Raw genomic sequence first — 23,359 nt, 5'->3', positions numbered from 1 at the left:
TAGATAGATAGATAGATAGATAGATAGATAGATAGATAGATAGATAGGAGATAGATAGGAGATAGATAGATAGATATGAAATAGATAGATAGAAAGATAGATATGAGATAGATAGATGGATATAAAGATAGATATGAGATAGATATTAGATAGATATTAGATAGATAGATAAAACTAGATACAGTAGATACTGATATTAATCAAGATAGCTTGATTGACTGAGGTATAAATGGAGAATAGTCATCGTGTAACCCAAGATCTGTACAAGATAAGGTATACAATGTGAAGCATTTACTCGATTACTCATCCTTTTCTGTAGTGCAGTATATATAGCTGGTAACTATGGAGTACTGACAATCATTTCTTTAGGATGTAGTTTTCATTTCAATGTTCTGTAGAACACTCTAAGTAGAAAATCCATAGAAGCTGCAGTAAACCTCTATTACATTAATAGAGGTCTTATAGGAAAATGAACCATAAAGTTTTATAATAGAGAATTTGTTTGACAAAGTAAAAGACGGAGAGCTACAAAATATTTATTTTGCTAACAATTACAGTAAGTGCTGCCAGTGAGAAGACTTCTGCTGCGATCTTAAATCTGAGAGTGAAGAAATATAATACTGTTATCACAGATCAATATTTGTAAGCATTCAAATACCTTTCTGAGCGCAGAGAGTACGGTAATGGCCGCACTTATCTGAGTGATTATGGTGCACAGTCTTTGGATGTCTATGGAGGATTTATTTTATGTTCTTCAAGGTTACAACATAGTCATGATTTGATTGTATCCGAGCTCAGAGTTTTACTAAACCTACATGAATATACCTGGGAATTGCTTAAAAGAACACTCTAAAAGCAGACCGCTGAGCCGGACCTGAGAGGGCAAAGCAGGACACATTGAGCCATATGTATTATTCTTCTTGCATTAGAATTTTTGTGCAAGTGCCAAAATGTTGACTTTTGCAGGATTTTTTACACCAGTCATCGCCAGTTTTTTAAAAGTAGGCAGGGCCTAACATTTAGCAGGTGTGGTCTTTTACAAGATGCAACATGATTAGGTATATAAGCCAAACCACAGTTCGAGGCTCTCATCAATGCATAATAGGATACTGGTTGGATGTGTGAGAGGCCATCAATGTATATCAGGGGGTGGAGGAAGTCTTATAAGCCATTCAAAGCTCCCTGGGAAAAAATATGGCGCACGCCTCTTCATGCATTCAGCACATCCCAGCAGCTCTGTGCTCCTGAACTGAAGTGTGCACCTTATCCAACCTGGTGTATATTTCTGGCCTAATATACACCAGTTTCTGGGGTAAATTATACATAAATCTGTTGGTCCGGGACATCTACGCCCCTTACCAAAAACCCTACCCACTTTTCAGAAAAATGCCGAGGTCAGTGCAGAAGGCTAAAAACTCGCAAAATTTTTGTGCAAGTAGCTCAGACAAGATGGTCACTCACAACTATGTACAGGAAATACAGTTAAATACGACTTTGAAAATCTGCTATCTGACATTTCAGAAAAGCATTGGGAACACAAGAATATATGATTCGCTATCTAGTAGTAAGAAAAAAATATGAGTGAAACATTCCCTTTTGTAATGTATACAAACGCACTCCCTGCCATCTGAACTATGCTCCCAACTGTATCTCTAGGAACATTCAGAGCCTTTGCTATCTTTTTGTATCCTTTTTCTCATTTGTACAAGACATTAATCTGTTTTCTCAACTTTTTGGACCCCTCTCTTAACTTAGCCATAACATGCAGTCAAACGTCACAGTTAACAAAGCCCTAGCCAGTCCAGATATTTGATGTGGTTTATCTCAAGTGCATCTGATGTAACTAATGAAGCCCTTGATTAGTTACATCAGGTGTGTTTGTGACAACTCCTGATTTGTAAATGTGTGCTTTTATGAAGGATTCTCTTCATGGGGCTGAAAAATTCAGCGACAGCAGTAGTCATTAAAAGTGACCTTTTTTAGGTTGAATTTGGAGAAACCACATGTTATATAAGTTATATTGAATAAATTCACTTTTTTGGAAAACAGCTGGAAGTTTAAAATTTGGCAAATAAACCTAATTTGCAGCACCAGTTGAATAATTTGCATTGCAATTATATAGGTTATAAGAAAACACAACAACCGTAATAATAGTAATTATAATGGAGACTTACCCTTGAGTTTACCACTTCTAACGATACATTTTGGGGCATTGCGCTTGGTACTAGAAGAGAACAAAACAATGCCAATATTATTAGACCGCATTGCCAACTACAGAGTAACCCCAAATGCAAATCCGCATTGCCCTCCACAGAAAGATCTGAAACAGGGATCATTATTCTAGACTGTTGACTCCCTCCATTCGACATACAAAAAAATTCAGCTTTATGCCATTAACCCTTTCCAATCCAATTTGTATCCTGGTTTTCCTAGGGGGTTTACTCTTTTTCTGCCGTTATACAACGGTGCTATCTGCTGGCTAAAGCCAGTACTGCATGAGGTGACACGTTGGATAGGCTCCGACAGCAGAGAGGCTGGCAATATACAGTAAGAGAACCCCGACGGACGTCTTACAACATCGGAGCTGTACAGCCTTAAATCATAATGTCTTCAGACGTCAGACAGTGGATTGGAAAGGGTTAAATCCTTATTTCTACGTACTGTTTCTTTATTTACTGGAGGCAACTCAACAATTATTTGGCATTTGGTGAATTTAACAGAATCTCATGTTTGCCCATCTCTCTCCATTACTATGTGTTGTACGTACCGTTTTTCTGTTTCATAGTATTGAACGCACGGAAGACAATGTAGTGTCAAACAGCTTAGCGTTCACCTTTGTGTTCTGTATGAGCTTTTAGTCACATAAAGACTTCAGAGCTTATTTTTGAACTGCCAGTTGATTATTTTTGTCATTACATTGTATGTGACAAGATATAAAAGCAATGTCATGTCGCACAGTCTGGTGTGTACTGAACACGTGGAGGATGACAGCTCTGCAATTAATGCTGACTTCAGCTTTGATCCTTTTAGTAACGGGGCGCTTAGCAATCACAATGTGCGCTTTCTGCTACAACATGTCAGTTAGTGACAACATGACACCGTATGACAACACGGTGGCTCCCAAGAAAGGACTTAAGAAAACTCTCATTACTAACGCCTTCCGCTGGAAGAACACAGAAGCGAATTTCATGTAACGAAAAGGGAGAATGGAAAAAAATGATTTTTTTTTGTTTTTTTATATATTTTTTTTGATAACGTAAAACACATGTAAAGTTTAATAAATCAGCAAACATGTCTTAGGGGAGAACTGTTTCTCATTGAGGAAACCCAGCAATTGCATTAAGACTTATTTTCAGGCAATGCTTCATGGGAAAACATGGAAATTGGTTCATGTCAGTCAAACCAGAGACGACTCCAAAAGGTAACAGCTAGAGATGAGCGAGCATACTCGCTAAGGCAAACTACTCGAGCGAGTAGTGCCTTATGCGAGTACCTGCACGCTCGTCTCAAAAGATTCGGGTGCTGGCGGGGGAGAGCGGTGAGTTGCGGGGGGGAGCGGAGGAGAGAGATTGAGAGAGAGAGGGAGATCTCCCCCCCCCCCCACCCGTTCCTCCCCACTCTCCACCGCCGCTCCTCGCCCCCTGCCGGCACCCGAATCTTTTGAGACGAGCGGGCAGGTACTCAAATAAGGCACTACGCGCTCCAGTAGTTTGCCTTAACGAGTATGCTCGCTCATCTCTAGTAACAGCCCATGTGTAGCCAGCTGTTTCAGGCCCTCATCAGTACTGAGCAGGGTGCTGGATGGTTGCATGAGATGCCTTAGATGTAGCTTGGGGGCTACTAGTTCTCATTGAAGAGACCTCGTTATGTGAATGGAGACTTATTTGTAGTCAATGCTTCATGGGAAGATGTATGTATATTAGATCTAGTCATGGGTAGGAACCCTGAAACTGCTGCCTATACCATAAATAGGTCACTCTTCTTTTTGCAGGAGTCTCTAGTTTGGCTGGCAGGAGCTAATTTACTTTTGTATTCCCATGTAGCATTGCTTGAAAATAAGTCACCATACACCTGCTGGATCTCTTCAATGACAACCAGCACCCACCGAACAGCATCTAAGTCCTCTTATCCAGACAAGTACGTTGCTCTACACTGACAAAGGACAAGAACCCTGAAACAGTCTATTTACAGGTGGGTTAGCTAACATGAACATGAGTGTGAGTATATTAAAGGGTTAAGGTTAGTCTTTTAACTGGTCTCCTTGAATCAGGCACCTTATAGAAGATGAATGGGGTCCCTTTAAAATATCTCTCCCAGGTACCAATCAGGGGTCTAGAAAAATACTTTTACATGACCCTCTACTCTTCAAGTATGTCCTGCACTGTTCAGTATAGTCAGGAGGGGTCACATGATTCACCTACCTATAGCACTGACTACTCACAGTCCTGTTTTTAATGAGTCATGTGATAGGGCACACTTTTTATATTTCAAAAAATAATAGTACCCACTACAATGGTTGATCTAAAATAAATGCAGACCACATTACTGCTATGTGGGAGCTCATAGACTCATAGACTGGTAGAGTTGGAAGGGACCTCCAGGGTCATCAGGTACAACCCCTTGCTCAGTGCAGGATTCACTAAATCACCCCAGACACCTTTGTTTGAAGATTTCCATTAAAGGAAAACTCACCACCTCCTGTGGTAACCTGTTCCACTCATTGATCACCCTCACTGTAAGAAATGAGCTGGTAAAAGAGGGTCCAGAACTAAATTTCTCTTATTACTGCCCTACACATTGCCATAGTCTTTGACTGTAGCCACCTTTAGGGGCAGCTCATAGCATTTGAATGCAGAAACCACTAGGAGGAGCTCATGACATTTTGCTGCAGCCACCTCTAGGTGTACCTCATAGCATTTTGCTACAGCCACCTCTAGAGGGAGTTCATAGCATTTGACCACAGTCATCTCTAGGTGGAGCTCATAGCATTTGACTATAGCCATCTCTAAAGAGCGTTCATAGATTTGGCAAAAAACACCTCTTGGGAAAGCTCATAGCATTTGACCACAGCCGCTAATGGGGTGAGCATATAGCATTTGGCTACAGCTAACTCAAGGAGGAGCTTATAGCATATGACCACAACCACTCTAGGGGGAGCTCATAGGATATGACTACAACCACCTTTAAAAGAACCTCATAGCATTTGACTAGAACCACCCCTAAGGGAAACTCATAGAATTTAGTCACAGCCACCTCTATGGGGAGAACATAGCATTTATATACAAGAACCACTAGGGGGAGCTCATAACATTTTACTACAGCCACCTCTAGTGGGAGTTCATGGCATCTGGCTGCTCCCTCTAGGGGGAGCTCATAAGATTTGACTACAGCTGCCTCCAAGGGGAGCTCATAGCATCTGGCTACAGCTACCTCTAGGGGGAGTTCATAGCATTTGACTACAGTTACCTTTAAGGCAAGCTCATAGCATCTGGCTACAGCCACCCTAGGGGGAGCTTATAGCACCAGGTTACAGCTACCTCTATGGGGAGCTCATAGCATTTAATCACAGCCACCTCTAGGGGGAGCTCATAGCACTTGATTGCAGTCATCTTTATGGAAATCCTGAATTTAAACAGAACCAGTGTTTAGGACAGACTTTCTAATCACAGGTATAACTGGGTTATTACATACCTGCTATTAACAATACACACTGTGGTAGCTGATAGTCCCTATTGGTTTTTTTTTGTTTTTTTTTACCTAGGTGGAAAATGTGTTGCACCACATTGCTATATTTATCATTTAAGCCAAGGTGGTATAAATCTATTAAACTGCACACAGTAAATCTAAAACCTTTCTGCTAAGGATGAGGTTTGACATCTGATTTGTACTGAAACCACTGAATCGTATGCAGCTCTGACTGACATCTGCCTGACAGGAAAAACACCACATTGTGACTGTCTGAGATGTCGCATGTCCTGTGCCATGTGCTAATGAAAGTTTTCTAAAAATACATATTTTAGGAAAGTCATTGTAAAACCAGTATATTCCATATTACAGCATTTGCTGTCATTTTAAGGAACTGTTTGAAAAGTGATTGTTCCCAGTAAGAGAAACCAAGTAATCTTGTAGATATGTTGCCATTAAATGGCTAACAAAAATACATGATGTTATAGCAAGCTTTCCAACCTCTCAGGATTCTTCCTCAGGCGTAATGGGATAATACATCACCTAAGAGGTGCTTCAGGCTCCAGTATGCATCTCCTCTTCAGCACTTATCTTTAGCCTTCTGCCAGCCTTTCCTGGATTGGATGGTCAAATTCCCTGCCTTCTGGAAGCGCTGGCTGTGATTAGTTCTTGACCGCTGGCTCTGATTGGCTGAGCTGCGATGCTTGAGAACCAATCACAGCCAGCACTTCCTGGAGGCGGGAAATTTAAACCTCCAATCCAGAAAGGGCTGGCACAAGATTAGAGACAAGTGCCAGAGCTGAAGAGAAGACTCACGTCGAAGCCTGACAGCACCTCTTAGGTGATGTATTATTATTTTTTTTTTTTGTATTTTCTTTGCAGCTAGGGCAAATTTTAGGGCTTTTACAGTAGCATTTCCTACTGTAAAAGTTGCATTGCACTGCACAAAAAACGCATTTTTGTGCGATGCGATGCAACAGAAAGGAAGGTTCTATAGGGAAATATAGGCTACAAAAAAAAAAAATCGCAACTCAGGCTGTGTAGAGCATGCCACGATTTTGTATTCTAGCAATGTCGCAGGCTACAAAACATCGTTCACGGGAAAGAACCCATTTAAAACCATGGGCTTCTCATATATGCGTTTTGTAGCACCGTTGCATTGCTACAAAATCGAGCAGTTTTGTAGCCCATGTGAAAATGGCCTAATAAGGAGAAAGCGTAGATTCAGATGGATGTGTAGTGGCCTAGCCGTGGCCTGTCAGCTTATGTGTCTTGGCAAAAATACAAAACTAACACTCGTATTTTATCAGTATTTTTTGTATGCAGTTTGCTATAGACTTGGGTATACTAATAGATCATAGACTGAGCATGAGTCAACAGTGTGATGCAAGAACAAAAAAGGCAAATGCAATTCTGGGATGTATTAAGAGAATCATGGAGTCTAGATCACGTGAGGTAATTGTCCCCCTCTACTCTTCCTCAGTCAGACCTTATCTGGAATATTGTGTCCAGTTCTGGGCACCCCACTTTAAAAAATACAAAGACAAACTGGAGCAAGTTCAGAGAAGAGTTACCAAGATGGTGAACGGTCTGCAAATCATGTCCTATGAGGAACGGTTAAAGGATCTGGGAATGTTTAGCTTGCAAAAAAGAAGGCTGAGAGGAGACTTAATAGCTGTCTTCAAATATCTAAATAGTTTTCACAGTGCAGAGGGATCAGCCCTATTCTCATTTGTAAAAGGAAAGACTAGAAGCAATTGGATGAAACTGAAAGGGAGGAGACACAGATTAGATATTAGAAAACACTTTCTGACAGTGAGGGTGATCAATGAGTGGAACAAGCTCCCACAGGTGGTGGGGAGTTCTCCTTCAATGGAAGTGTTCAAACAAAGGCTGGACAAATATCTGTCTGGGATGATTTAGTGTTCCTGCACTGAGCAGGGGGTTGGACCAGATGACCCCAAGGGTCCCTTCCAACTCTACCATTCCATGATTCTATGACTCTATCTGTGGCTGGCATCCTTGGTATCAGTTCAGAGGTGCAAACTATGTTTAATTGCAGTCATCCTTCCCCCAATCTGGGATGGGTTGAGTTGGGTGACTAAACATTAGTCTGCACAGAACAAGTAGCTCCTCCATATTGAAGTCTGGCTCTGCATGCTACTAGGGTTTATGGCAGCTGAGCCTGCCCTGCAGTCTATCAGGTGGTGCATTATTGGCTCCTTTTTCAGTGAGTAATGTCTTTGTTTTTTTTTCTCACCTCAGTGATTTTAATCTAGTTAATAGTGAGATAGTGTATGTTCTGTCGAACGCATCGTGGCTTTGCCGTGGCCCGTCAGCTAATGTGTCTTGGCCAAAATGCAAAATTAACACCCGCATTTATCAGCATTTTTTGCATGAAATTTGCTATAGATTTTGGGAGAGCTTAGGATGTCAGCCTGTGTAACCAACTGTGGTGATACAGGGTGATCCATTGCTTTGACAGTAGGGGTTGCAATCCTATATAGTGTGGTGCACATATCTGTGACTGGCATCCTTGGTATCAGTTCACAGGTGCAGACTATTTTTGTTTGCAGTCACCCCTCCCCCAATCTGGGCTGGGTTGAGTGAGTGGCTGCACATTAGTCTGAACACAAGAAGTAGCTCCTCCATATTGATGTCTGGCTCTCTGCATTCTACTAGGGTTTATGGTGATTAAGCCTGCCCTGCAGTCTATTAGGTAGTCTATTATTGGCTCCTTCTTCAGTGAGTAATGTCTTTGTGTTTTTTATCTCACCTCATTGAATTCAATAACTGATTGGCAGGAGTCCTCCATTTGAGACCTTGGCCTATCAGCTGTTCAGATGTCAGCTGTTAGAGCTGAAACACAGGTTACAGCGTGGAAGCAGATAGCACTGAACCCTGTTTAGTGGCCAGCACTGGTAATTGTAGGTGCACTCCTATTAAAATAAACGAGAGCTGCTCCTGCAATTACCAGCATCAACCACTACATATGGCTTGGAACAGTCTGCTTCTGTTCCATACGTTGTGTGTTTACCGAACAGCTGATTAGTCAGGGTCCACTACTGATGACCTATCCTGAGGATAGGTCATCAATAAAATAGCCCAAAAAATTGAATGTGGGCAGCTTATGTAGCAACTCATATGTGAGCTTGGTAAAGGTTATCAAAAAACAGAAAGATAAAAACTTGAATTCTGGAGCTTTGCACCATCACCTGGTCTCTGCATAGGAAAGTTAGTCAGTTCATGGAACAAATTATAGCCCATCAGACCACTGGATTATGAAGAATAGGCCAAGTAATTCAGTTCCTCCCAGTCATACACTGAAACACTTTGCAGGAATTTCAACTTTCCATCCTTGTCCACTTGTTTAGGCATATAGCTTACCATCAGACAGAGTCATAACTGTGTGTTCCTCAGTAGAGACACCTGGTCCAAAGCGGTTGTATGCCAAGACTCTTATGCTGTATTCTGTAAACTTCCGAAGACCTTCTAATCTGTACAAAAGTCCATCAACTTCAATATTCTATGAAATGAAGAGGAAAAAGTTAAATCCCACCCACTCCATTTCGCATAATACCTAATAATCTGGGTACTTTAGCTTGATGACTAGTTCAACAGCTGATCGCAGTTTACCTGAACCGGGATTGACATCATGGTTGGTGCAACCAACCCTTAAGGGCCATTTACACAGGACGATTATTGCACAAAAGTTCATTCAAACGAACGAAAATGCGCGATAATCATTAAGTCTATATGCAAAACATTGTTTACTATTTGAAGACCGTTGGCTTTCTCGCTGAGTGTAAACGCTCCTCACTCAGCGCTTCACATAGAATATGAAGCACCGAGCAAGAAGCCAATGAGAAGCCAGCAATACTCAGCGATGATCTGCACGAGCGCTAACAAGTAGCGGTGACGTCACACACTCATGCCGTTCTTTAGCCGACAGTCGTCCCATGTAAAAGTAGTGTTAGTGGAGCTTTAGAATATCATGTAGCACCCAAAATGAAAGAAGTTCTCCTGTTGTGGACATGTTCTCTCTAAACAGCAAACCCAAAGGTAAGGCATGGTATTGCAGCTTATAAAAATATCATTACATGACTTATCATTGTGTATAATTTAAGTAATATGACAATATTAAAATGCGTTAAATTACAATTTAGCCTTAATCTCCCATTAACCAAATATTTAAACCTTCTATTGACTCAGACCGCGTAAAGGAAGGTTAAACAATTCAATTTTGTTTGAAGAAATCCCCGCCATTCCTTGGCAACATTGTATCCGTTAATGTTTTACATGGGTCCTGATACATTGATGGATGGATGACAAATAGATACTTGGAGGTTTAGCCTGTCAAAATTAATAGCGGAAATGATTTGGGGAGTTCCTGGGAAAGGCTGAGCTCTCTCTTGAGTGATCGCTATATAGCGCGGCTCTGTATTTAATTATATGACAGACCATTTGTGCCGTTGGCTTTATTAAATTCCGTTACACTCCATAGTAATTATCTTTTCCACTGGTGAAATCTCCATCAAAAAACAGAACCCAATATTTTAGCCACATCTATTTTCATCGCTCTCCTGACTCCTGATTTGATATTAAACGACTTTGATTTATGACTCTGCAGATGAAAGTTAAGATAGTTCAGACGCCGCCGCAGAATATCAAAGGGATAGTTTGGAGCCGAGTAAAAATGTTTTTTAAAATGAAGAAATCACTTCTGTCGCTGATTTCTTAATAGACCCGGAGCCTGTGCCACTCGTACCTTTAATGTGGCCAATAAAAACTTGAAATGGCATACGAAGATCAGGTCTCTGACCTTACTGAGACGAGAAAATGGACGCGGCTATAAAATTAGGCTGCGTTTTAGTGAGTCTCTTCTAATTTAATGGCCTCTGTCTTTTGGTTTAATTAAAAGGATTCCACTAAATGTCTTTTTGGATCACAGAAAAGAAAGATTTCCGTCTTTAAGGTAAACCTAGAGTTGGAAATAAACCTTGGTAGTTTAGGTCATTGTGGGTGTAATAAAATTGTGCTCCTACGCCTGACAAAACCAAAAATGTTGAAGATAAATTACTTCAAGTAACCCTACGCTGTCAGGACAAAATTTGTCTTGGACCAGAGGAGAGAAGTAATTTTCCTTAGCACTCTTCGGTTGTGCTGTTGTTCGCCGATTCTGCTGGTTTCCTTCCCCATTTCATTGTTTGACAATGACACAAAGGGAGAGTGTCAGATAATACTACCCTCTCCCACCAGTCCCAGAACAAATTCTGCCCACTGGGCCGGAGGGTCATTTTAAACAACCCTCTTGGAAATGCTGCTTTTGGATGTTTTTTGACCAATCCCTTTAGAATGACGTAGGGGTTAAAAACAATCGAGACTTGTTTCTGATTTGCTAATGCACTGACAGTCAAATAGTCATCATCTGGTAAGACAATCCTGGCTATGGGGCCATGATTTAGGCTGCCCATATTGTACATTCTAGGTAGCTTTTTACTGAATGCTTGTTCAACTCACAACTACTGATGTAGCCAAGTTTAACTTGATTCTCAACATGTGAGATAACTTTTTGTGCCACAGTTTATTTACCCTTTCAATGGCATTTCTTGTGTTAAGATAACAATAGTTTTTCAATGTCTTAAGATGAGATAACCTTGGTTACATCTGTACCTTGTCATTCATGTGCTCTGAATGTAGAGAGGGAAGAAAGACGCTGCCAGACACTTCTGACAGCAGCTTATCTCACAAAAACAATAAGATTGGGCAGTTGAAATTCAACAGCCTTATCGTGATCTCCGCCAGCCTTTGCTATTGGGAGAGAGCTGGGAAGCCCCCAATAAATGGGTCAGTCCTGCTGAAATCACCAGGTTCAGTTTGTCTACATCTAATATGTATAGCTACTTAAAGAACCTAACACATCTGTCCCGATGGAGAAGGTCATCCATAAATTGCTCCTGCCTAAAGGAATTCCCCAGGGCTCATCCCTTGCCTTAGAGACTGACACAGGAAATAAGATCTCAATTTAAGTGGATTTTGATTGGCTGCTTAGAGGCAACTTCCTGTTTATATAGCAGAGAGTTGTGGGGAATCAAATATATTGTGCAACTCCATCTGTATGAATTGTATGGCAATGGATGCAAAACGTCTGATCAGTAAAGTGGGTGAGCTTGAAGCAAGAATGTCTGTAGGAAATTACGATATAGTAGGAATAACTGAAACATGGCTCGATGATAAGTGCAATTGGGCGGTGATTTTACAGGCTTACAATCTCTTCAGAAGAGACCGTGGAAACCAGAAAGGAGGAGGGGTTTGTCTGTACGTTAAATCCTACTTAATGCTGAGGCTACGGGAAGATATAGGTGTAGGAGATGAACACACGGTGTGGGTAGAAATACAGGGACAGAAAAATATCAAAAACCTGTTAGAGGTTTCTATAGGCCACCAAAAATAAAAGAAGAAACTGAAAACGTATTAATAAGGCAAATAGAAGAGGTGTCAAACCGCAATCAAGTAATTATTTTGGGAGACTTTAATTATCCAGATATAATATGGGAAGACGAAGACAAAGGCGATAAGTTCTTAAGAACAATTAGAGATAACTACCTTACCCAACTTGTATGGGAGCTAACTAAAGGGAGGTCCATCCTGGATTTACTATTAACTAACAAACCGGACGGAATCATGGGGGTGCAGGTTGAGGGGCATTTGGGAAATAGTGACCCCAATATAATTAATTTCCAGCTGTTTTTCAATAAGAAGCCTTATCAGGGAGGGACAAAAAACTTAACTTTAGTAAAGCAAAATTTGATCAGCTCAGAACTACTATCGGTAACATTAATTGGGACAACATCCTTATAAATAACAATACAGGCGACAAATGGGAGAAGTTTAAAAACATCCTAATCACCTCACGTAAGCAGTTCATACCCTTCAAAAATAAGAGAACTACAAGTAGAAGGAAATGTGGCTCGACAAGACTGTAAGGGGGGGCAATAAACGAAAAAAAGAAAGCGTTTAAACTACTAAAACATGAAGCGCTAAAATCATACAGGGAAAAAAAAAAATATGTAAGGAAAAGATAAAAATATCGCCAAAGAGAGCAAAAATAACCCCAAACTATTTTTCATTTATATAAACGGTAAAAGGATTTGCACTAAGAGCACTGTCCCGCTAACAAATAATGCAGGAGAAAACATAGGAGATGATGAGGGGAAGGTGAATATATTAAATAGTTTTTTCTTAAGTGTATTCACGAAGGAAAAAGAAATGTCACACGAGATGCAGGTAGATAAAATCAACCTCCCACAAAGTATTACCTGTCTAACTCAGGAGGAAGTGCAGAACCGGTTAACAAAAATTTAAATCGACATATCACTGAGCCCAGATGGAATACACCCAAGGTTCTAAGGGAATTAAGTGACGTGATAGACAGACCACTATTTCTTATATGTAGGGACACTATTGAGACCGGGGTAGTAACACCACTGGATTGGCGTATTGCCACTGTGGTTCCAATATACAAAAAGGGGTCAAGAAGAGAGCCTGGTAACTACAGGCTGGTAAGTCTCACTTCAATAAATGGAAAACATTTTTGAGGGATTTCTGAGAGATACCATCCTGGAATACCTCAAGAAAAACAATGGTATTACCGCTTCATTAGGGGTTCATGAGGGGTCAATCATGTCAGACCAATCTGATCAGCTTCTACAATGAAGTAAGCTCTAGGCTGGACATGGGAGAGTCTATTGATCTCATATATCTGGATTTCTCTAAAGCATTTTACACCGTGCCAATAGGTTGATATATAAAATGAGACAGCTTGGTCTGTGAGAAAACATGTGTATCTGTGTAAAGAACAGGCTAGAGATAGAAAGCAGAGGGTGGTAATAAATGGTTCCTACTCTGATTGGGCCACAGTCACTAGTGGGGTACCACAGGGTTCAGTATTAGGCCCCATTCTGTTCAATATATTTATCACTGACCCGATAGATGAACTGCACAGTAAAATATCAATATTTGCAGATGATACAAAATTACACAAGGTAATTAATACAACGGAGGACAATATACTGCTGCAAATGGACCTAGATAAGCTGTGAATTGGGTAGAAAAATAGCTAGTTTAATATTGCTAGATGTAAGGTTATGCACATGGGCAGGAGAAAGAGATGTCACCAATATACACTAAATGGGGTACTGCTAGGAAAAAGTGAGATGGAAAAAGACCTGGGGATACTAGTTGATGGTAGACTTAACTGGAGCAATTAATGCCAATGAGGCGCTGCAAAAGCAAATAAAGTCTTGGGGTGCATTAAAAGAGATATAGGGGTGAGGGACGAGAACATTATCCTCCCACTATATAAGGAGCTTGTCTGGCCTCACATGGAATACTGTGTACAGCTCTGGACAGCGATGCTCAGGAAAGATGTTATAGTGCTTGAGGGGGTACAAAGAAGGGCAACTAAATTAATAAATGGAATGGGAGGACTGGCATACCTGGAGAGGCTATCCAAATTGGGATTATTCACACAGGAAAATAGACGGTTAAGGGGCGATCAAATAACTATGTATAACTACATTAGGGGACAATACAAGGATCTCTCCTATGATCTGTTGTTTCCTAGGACTGCAAGACTAACAAGAGGGCATCCGCTACGTCTAGAAGAAGCCAGGTTTCTTCACCAACATAGAAGGGTTTTTTTTACTGTAAGAGCAGTGAGACTGTGGAACTCTCTGCCTGAAGATGTGGTGATGGCAAAATCCATATAGGAGTTTAAGAGAGGACTAGATGTGTTTCTAGAGCGCTATGATATTACAGGGTGTAGACATTAAATAACCAGTGGGAATGTTGATCTGGGTCCTGGAGTCAGGTAGGAACGTTGATCCAGGGAGTATTCTGACTGCCATTATGGAGTCGGGAAGGAATTTTTTCCCACAAGGGGGCTAATTGGCTTCTGCCTCATTGTTTTTTTTGTCTTCCTCTGGATCAACAAGGGGAGGTGGAAACAGGCTGAACTAGATGGACATTGTCTCTGTTCAGCCTAATGTACTATGTTACTATGTATGGGCTGTATATTAGGAGTAAACACACTGTGGGCACTACTATTTGCAATTTTTTTAATGGGAAATTTCGTGTTTTGGGAAGAATGTTTTGAGAAATTTTGTATAGATGCTATTACTACTAGTTGGCCTACATTACAATATGAGCAATATAAGGTTAATAAGTGGCAAATAGCACTGACCTGCTGCACTATGTAAAGCCCTTGTGAGGAGACAAGCAGCGCTATTTATAACAATTCAGTAGTGCCCTTGACATTACTATGTCTTGACACAACTACTTGAAAGATAGTCGTTCCAGTAGGAAGTGAAGAGCAGTTGGAATTTGAGTACTGGCAGAATGTTAATGGCGGGAGATCAGGTGAGGTCAGTATGACTTCTGTGTTCTTAGACCATCACTGGAAGGTGTTCAAAAAATGTGGGAGTGGGGAGGGGGAGCTGGATAGCCCCTTCAAGATATAATTAAGGTTGGAGAATAATATGTAAAGAACACAGGGAAATTATCTGACTGCTATTTAGGGCGAGGAACATATCTATCTTCCATGAATCCACCATCTACCAATGGGTCAACCAATACAATCGAGTCGTAGAGCAGTTGAGCTTGATGGACAGGCGTCTTCTTGACCTATGTAACTATGCATCATGCTTGTAGCAAGGGCTCAGTGGTAGAATTTATTAACTTCTGCAGGATTCTCAGTAAGAATAATCTTCAGATATTTATCCATCATCACAGAACGTGTCATTATCTCCTGTTCTACCTCATTTCATTGGTAATGTTCACACATGTGTTATAAGCAAACGGAACATCATGTAAGTTCATTTCCCGCTGATTACTTTTTTATGTCCTTCCAGAAAAGTGACCTCCAGATCTGCACTTAATTACTTTAGATTCGGCCCGACTAATGATCTAAGAAGCTACAATCCTGCAGTAATCGCTCAGGGCATGATGGCTGTAGAGTCTAATATCTTGTACTACCTCAATGACTTGTTCTACATACAGCATATAGTATTTAAAAGCTTTATCGGAGATCATTTTACTGCGGTCCTCTCAGTCTAATATTTAATATTTTGGAAGAAATTAGGGAAGGAAATCATAAAGAGATTGTAGAAAATGTAATACTAGGACATGATGAAATATGTCAATTAAATGTGTGTAATAGTTCTTAATTTAGATGTTATGTGAGGAGGTAGATTTGGAATTTTCGTTAACTAGCAAGTCAATATGCAAAGAAAAAAAATAGAGTTTTGAAAACTTTATAGAGTTTTGAAAAAAGTGTCTTAGACTAGTGATGCGAATTAACGCACAGTGTTCATTAGGTAGTGAGAGAAGTAGATTGACCATCTTTGCTTGTCCATGACCGGAGGGTCAATTTAATGGGGTTGTACCAAGTTATGAAGTTATCCCTATCCATAGGATAAGGAATAATTTTATGATCGGTAAGGGTCTACCCACTGGGTTGCCCACGATCTCAAGTCCAAGTGTTTGAGCAATCTTCAGCACTGTCATTCAACTGAATGAAGCAGCAGCATGCCTGTGCAACCTTCACTCCATTACCTTGGAGACTGACTGGGCCCCCTGTTCTCAGGATCAGTGGGAATAACTTTAAAACTTGGCACAACACTTTTAAAGTGATCCTCTGGTCCTGGACAAGCAAAGATGGACGCACTGCTTCTCTTACTACCTGATACACACTGTGCATTGGCATGCATCAGTGGTCTAAGACACTACTCACTGCTCTTACTGGCCAGTGCTGCTCAGATGACCAGCACTGACCAATCAGAGTGTCTTGTAATGTCTTAGATTACCAATGCACCATCTTTGCTCAGTGTGTAGTCTAAGAATTGCCATGGCCATCTTGGATGTATGAAGAGGGCCTGTAGGAACAGACAGCCCAAACCAGAAGATGATAGGACATGATTATATTACTCTCCCATCTGGCCAGATTTTGTCCTGTACCTGGATCGTCACTTTAATGCATTAAGTGTCAAGTTAACTTTTGCTAAATCTGTATATAATAATTTATTAAACAGAAGCTAATCCACCCATACAAAACGAGATTTTTAAATTAATTTTATGAGTAACAGTTCACTGGTATGATCCTGGAACGAATTTGTCTTCTGTGAAAATGTGAAAACATTTGGACTTAAAGGGAATGTCCACCAACGAACACCATTAATTTAAATAGATAAACCATTCTCTGCTGATTAACTTTATAATATATGGAAATAGTGCTCAGAGTTCTGCTTTACTAATACAGAGCTCCAAATCCTTTCCATGGACATAGCATTAAATTATGAAAACACTGTCTGCCTACAGTCACCACAATAAACGCTGTAATGGCTGCCATCTAAATAGCTAAAAAAAAGTTCTGAAAAGAAGACATAAGTCACTTTAAAGAGGTCACCTTCCCTTGATTTTTATATGTGCCTATGGGGTAAAAATGTTTGTGAAGATCACAAGGAACTGACATACAGAAGTGAGTAGTGACCAATTTAAACTGATCAGCCAGTAACCAAAAAGTCATTGTGGAGCCCTAGCCGTACTTGATACTTTAAGTGTCGATGCCCTTTATATGTCTGAGACCACAAACTAGAAAACCTTTTCAAAAATTGGGAAAACCTTTCCAAATTTGATTGTTGCCCTATTAGTTGATTTGATTTTCTAAATATTTCCGAATCACTTACCTGTTCTCTCCCTGAAATAGTCTCCGTACAAAGTACTCTGTAGCCTTGAACAGGACCATTTGCATAGGCAGGGGGTTCCCATGAAATTAAAATCGAGGTAGGTGAAGTTGAGATCACTTGAAGGTTTTCTACTGGTCCCGGAACTTGCACTGGAAAGAAAAGATACCAATTCTATTACATTCATAGAGATTGAGATTGCATTTCTTATTCGAGGGTTGATGCATTGTAGTATATGATACCGGAGGCAAAATACTGCAAAAATATTAATTACCCTGTAGGACTTCGGGTCCTTTTTCTTCAAGGCTTTCTGTAATGCCTGAAAACTGCTATTTAATTCATCCTGGGGTGATAATAGATTGGCTTATCCTAGGGTGCCTTTACAAGGGGCGGCCTGAAGGGCGCAGTTGGCCGACAGGTTGTCCCAGAGATGATCTGATTTTATATAGGAACGATGATCACTTGGTGAAATGAGATGGAGCCGTCTGGAAATTGTTCCAACCCACCCACCTCCATTAATAGTAAACAGGCAGTCGTTCACAAAGGAATGACTGCCTGTTTGCATGAGCTGATCCATCGTTCAATTTTCTGCATGCATAAACTGAATAACGATGAAATAGGGAGCAAATTCTTGTTCATCATTCAGTCGGGGCATGCCTTTACGCTGAACGATTATTGTGCAGATTCCCGCTGGATGCCTTATTAAGGAAATCAGAGATAAACAGCCTGTCTGAGAAAACTTATTATTGTTTCCTTAGGTTGAAATTGGCCTACAGGGCATATTGGGGAGGATAATATACAGTTTATTTCGCACCTGACTACAAGATGCACCCAGATTTTAGACAACAGACAACAAGAAAAAAGTTTCATGCTAATTAAAATTTCCTTGGTGGTTTAAAGAAGTGCAGGGATTAACATCACTAACTATGATATCGTAGTCAAAATTTGGGGTCCTATGCAATGGCAGGCAGGGTTCTTAAGGGGAGGACACTCCAAACAAAGAAGATAGAAAGGTGAATTATTATGTATTTTCCAACAGACAAAGAAGGAACAACCTTGGGGGAATCTTATGGAGAGGTCTGCTAATGAGAACTCTGAAAAATGATGAAAACTCATAAATAACCTATGTGGAATAGTCTTTCGTCCAGGCAAACCTTTTAGGTTGACAAGTGTGGGGGGAGCCTGGGTGTCTGTGCTGCCAGTATATTGCTCCATAGCAGAGGCGTAACTTGAAGCTTCTGGGCCCCAATGCAAAATCTGTAACAGGGCTCCCAACTATGATGCTTTATTCATAGTACTGGGCTCCCTATATAGAGAAGAGAGGCATTATGGGCCCCCTAAGGCTTGTGGGCCCGGGTGCAACTGCATCCTCTGCATCCCTTATAGTTATGTCCATGCTCCATAATATGCTATGGGGAGATGGGTCATTCAACACCAGTTACATGAGAGCAGGAGGCTTAAACACACGGCAACCATTTGAAGCAGCAATAACCATGGTTGTCCACTTACTCCTGCTCAAGGAGAATTTAGGGCAGGTTGGTGCTGGCAGTCGAGTGGGACTGTCCTGCTGATAAGAAGTCCATGGAAGAGTATCTAATGATACATTGAGGGCTTGCTTGGGAAAGGCAGCAGGAGGCAACCAATGGGGGAGGTAGCTGCAGGGGATATTTCTTTGCTGGCTGATAGTGTCAGGAAGTTTGGGTAGCGCCAGGAGAGTACAATGGCAGTTCCAGGCAGTTAGACACAACATACGGAGGCAGTTCCTATTTCTTGTTCCAGACAAAGTGCTCTATTAACACTCTGCCCAAAGAATAAGGAAGTGGGCTGTTGGGTCTGGCACGGTTGCATCTCCCCAACAATTCTTAAGATGCAGCAGCTTTTCAGCAAGATTTCCTCTTTCTAAAAAGTGAGTTTCATAGTCCAAAAAATACATTTCATTGAGAGAGCTGCTCCAATCTAGTTGCGCATCATTCCATGTGACTTAAACTGGGACTAGCTGAATCTTTCAGTAGGCTGGAAGTCAGTGTGGAAGTCTGTCTGCATTTTATGAGCCGGTCTGAGTAAAGTTTGTTGGTGTAAGTGCGACAAATATATTAAGATGCACAATGCTTATGAAGGGCTTGTGACAAGTTATAAAGTCTTCAAGATTGGCACAAGTCCAAGTGCTGCGACCGCCACCGTTCCTGAGAATGGTGGTCTTGTCAGAGCGGAGGTGCCATAAGCATGCTGCTATTCTATTCACTTCAATGACGGCACTGGAGATTGTTGAGTTCAAACCACTTTGTGGCTCTCGTAGGAATGAATAGAGAAAGTCACTTTCTCTAGAGGATTCGACTACTTACAGTGGAGGTCACATGAAACAATGGGAGGACCAGAGCAACTTTGTTGTCCATGAAGGAATCAGGAAGTATATTCTCTGCCCCAATTGCCCTCCAAGGAAACAATAAAAAGTTTCCCCATAGAGTCTCTTAATAAAGGTGATAATGTCCACTATTTAGTACCCTCATCTATAAGCAACACTGTAGAGCTGATAAAAAAGAGCCTGGATGACCCAGCATGTTTGTATATTACACCAATAGCCTACTGATTTAAATATGAACTGTGCAATGATTTATTTGTCCTGTGGGGGCACTGTAGGCAAATTGAATATTTGCAAACACATTTGCCACAGATTAATGCTGTTCCTTGGGAACCTGTTACCAGATTATCTTTGTATATTCTCGAATACAAGAGAAAATAAGTTGTTTTTTTGTATTTATAGCTTTTCTTTATTTTATTTCTGGAAGTTCCATGAACAACCTGTAAGATAAGGCATTAGACACATTTTTACAGATAATTGGATTTTTGACACTAAAAGAAAAACAACTCAACAATGGTGAGACCAGAAACGGGAGTAAAGTAGAATTAATCATCTCCGCGTAATCCATTTTTCTTAGTAAGTTACACGCGTGAGCATTGTGTATTCATAATGTATAGCGGAAGAGCCTTAAAAATTAGATTAACCTCACAGCATTACACAGGGTTTAATATATAATGAGGATTTTTTTTTCTCCCTAGGCCACAGATCTCTAGGTAATTATTTTATCTTTGTGTTCTTTCCAATATCTGAGTCTATATGTGGCCAGCAATAGAATTACAGTGATTCAATGTAATACCCCCTTACCCCACCCTCATAATATATAGAGTGTGGGGTATAGTCAATGGGGTCGAAATGTTGCAAATAGCTCTAAGGTCTTTATTATTGCAGTAATTGGGTGACTTTACATCAACAAGTAGATCTAAAAAATGTAGTGCTTTCTTCTAATATATATGAGTTCAATCACAGCTGTGGCAGAAGATGCAATGCTATCCAGTGCTTTCAATGGGGCCAGCGCTGCTGCCGCCCCATTCAAGGCAATGGGATGAAGGCAACCCCTGCAGCGATGATTTTCGGGGGGGGGAGAGGAGGGTAAGGCTTGAAATATAAGACTTACCCCAAAAATCATCCCTAGCTGTTAAAAAAAAAAAGAAACACCCTAGAAGCGCTGTACGGCTCTTCTCCTCGTCCATGGCAGTCTTCATCTGTATTCCGGTGGCCGGGGATGGAAAAATCCCCGCCTCCAGAAAGAGCTGCTTCTGATTGGCTGAGCTCTGTGACCAATCAGAGGCAGCACTCAGCTATCATTCAATGTGCACCTTCGTGGGACATGTAAAAAAAAGCACAGAGCTTCGTCACGCGCATTTTGCACACCCGTGGAGCGCATTTTTTTGCACACATAGGCATGCAAAAAACAACGCTTATCTGACCGAGCCCTTAGGGTACAGAAAGAAAAGCGATTTTTTTCACACATGTATAGGCATGGAAAAAAAAAAATCGCACATTGCGTGTAGAAAAAAATCGCAAGACCGAGTGCATTTGAACTTACATGTCCTATCTTTTGCAAGTGCGATTTTTTTATAAGCACGTGAAAAAAATCGGACATGTGGTCGCTTTCATTGGAAAGCATTGGTGCTATTAGAGCCGATTGTAAATGCGCTAAAAAAAAATCACTCATTTGACTGCAGCCTTATGCCGCTTTCACACAGGTGACAATATCACACGATTTTCTCGCAATGTAACAGTGCTACAAATCGCATGCTGCTAAATATTGCTGTGATATTTGATGTTTTGTAGCTCCTGTTTCCCTATGGACCCTTCCTCTCTGTTGCATCGCATGGCACAAAAATGTGGTTCTTGTGCGGTGCAATGCAGCTTTTACAGTAGGAAGTCGTAGTGTTTCCCCTAAAATAAGCCCTAGCTGCATTACAAAAAATTTATGAAACACAATACATCACCTAACAACCAGTGTCCGCTCCGCCTCACTTCTCCTCGCAGGTCCCCGACACTCGTTTAAAGTCCTCTGTCAGCGATTCCTAAATTGGAGTTTAAAAAACTCTGCCTAGAGAAAGCGTAGGTTCTGATTGGTTTTTTGAGTGCCACGGCTCAGCCAATCAGAGGCAGCGCTCGATGAACCAATCACAGCTATTGGCACAACATGACAGGGGCTGTTAGGTGATGTATCTGTTTCAGGTTTTTTGAATGCAGCTAGGGCTGATTATCAAGGTAGGGCTTATGTTTCAAGCGCCCCTGAAAATCCTGGCAAAAGAGCGCTACAAAATCACGTGACTTTGTAGCGACACAAAATTGCAATAGGCCTTATTATATAGATTAAATAGATAGATATGAGATGCATGTAAACTAAATACGGTAGATTGATGGATACTATTGATAGATATGAGTTCAATGGGTATCGTAGATAAAGACAAGTACGATAAATAGACAGATAGATATGGGATAGATAGATAGATAGATAGATAGATATTACATAGATAGATATGATATTTATAGATGGATGACACAGATAGATAGAAAGATATAAGGTAAATAAATAGATATGGGATAGATAAATAGATACGGTATGAGAGAACGAGACAGATAAATAGATATGAGAGAGATAGATAGAAATATATAAGATAGATAGATGATAAATAGATAGACATGAAATAGATAGATTTGAGAGAGATAGAAAGATATAAGATAGATAGATAGATAGATAGATAGATAATGAGATAGATAGTCATGAGGTGATAACTCCCAACAAGTAATAACAGGAGGTGCTACACTGTTGGAAATTCATCAATTATGATATATAATCTACCTATCTATCTATGTGAATGTCTGTGATACAGAATACAGCAAAATTTCATTTTTTTACATAATTTTCTAAACAACTTTTTAATTAAAATACAAAAGGAAGTAATTACAGTACTAGAGTGGTGCGATATGTAAATCAGGAGATTGGAATACAAATGATTTATTATTTTTCTGAATGTAGCTACTGTATGCGTGTGTCACCGTGACGTGGGGTCCATTTATCAAGCCCAGGGAATACGTGGGTGCTACTGTACGTGATTAATGTCGCTATTAAGATCTGTATGACTATTGTTAAAGGAAACCACATTCATCATGTGAACCCAACAATACCGGAGAACCTCCATATACTACAGGCAGCAAATCACCCAAAAATGCTAAACTTGTATCACCTGCCAAGCAGAATCTCTGCCGCAGAATGTAGACACCTAAACATGCAGCCGATAGGCTATATAGAGATGGTTTGTAGGAACGTAAAAACATTTTATTACCGTATATACTCGAGTATTAACCGACCCGAGTATAAGCCGAGACAATAAGTTCCACCACAAAAAAAACGTATTGACTCGAGTATAAGCCGAGCTATACTGGAGTATATACTAGGTAAAAAAGACCCCTGCATACTCACCTCCCAGCCGGCGTCTGTATCTGTGCGACAAGCTGCTTGAACTCTCCCCGCTGTCATCCCCGTCGCCCTCTCTGCTCGGCTCTGTCAGTGCTGTGTAAGTAAGCGCTGTGATTGGATTGAGCGCCAGCCAATCAC

At 40.7% G+C, this 23,359-nt stretch overlaps 1 protein-coding gene across 1 annotated transcript in view; it reads right to left on the bottom strand.

Annotated features, from left to right (window-relative positions):
* Positions 1 to 23,359, bottom strand: part of DCC (DCC netrin 1 receptor) — a 640,441-nt gene that overhangs the window by 168,567 nt on the left and 448,515 nt on the right. Inside the window, exons 12-14 of the mRNA XM_066604857.1 lie at positions 17,430 to 17,578; positions 9,073 to 9,211; positions 2,175 to 2,224 (exon numbers count right to left, since the gene is read on the bottom strand). Coding sequence (XP_066460954.1) covers positions 2,175 to 2,224; positions 9,073 to 9,211; positions 17,430 to 17,578 — 338 coding nt within the window. The remainder of the gene's footprint in view (positions 1 to 2,174; positions 2,225 to 9,072; positions 9,212 to 17,429; positions 17,579 to 23,359) is intronic.

Source organism: Eleutherodactylus coqui, chromosome 5 (genome assembly GCF_035609145.1).
Source record: "Eleutherodactylus coqui strain aEleCoq1 chromosome 5, aEleCoq1.hap1, whole genome shotgun sequence".
Lineage (NCBI taxonomy): Eukaryota > Metazoa > Chordata > Amphibia > Anura > Eleutherodactylidae > Eleutherodactylus > Eleutherodactylus coqui.
Note: the sequence above shows the minus strand (reverse complement) of the source record. Positions and strands in the feature narration are given on the sequence as shown.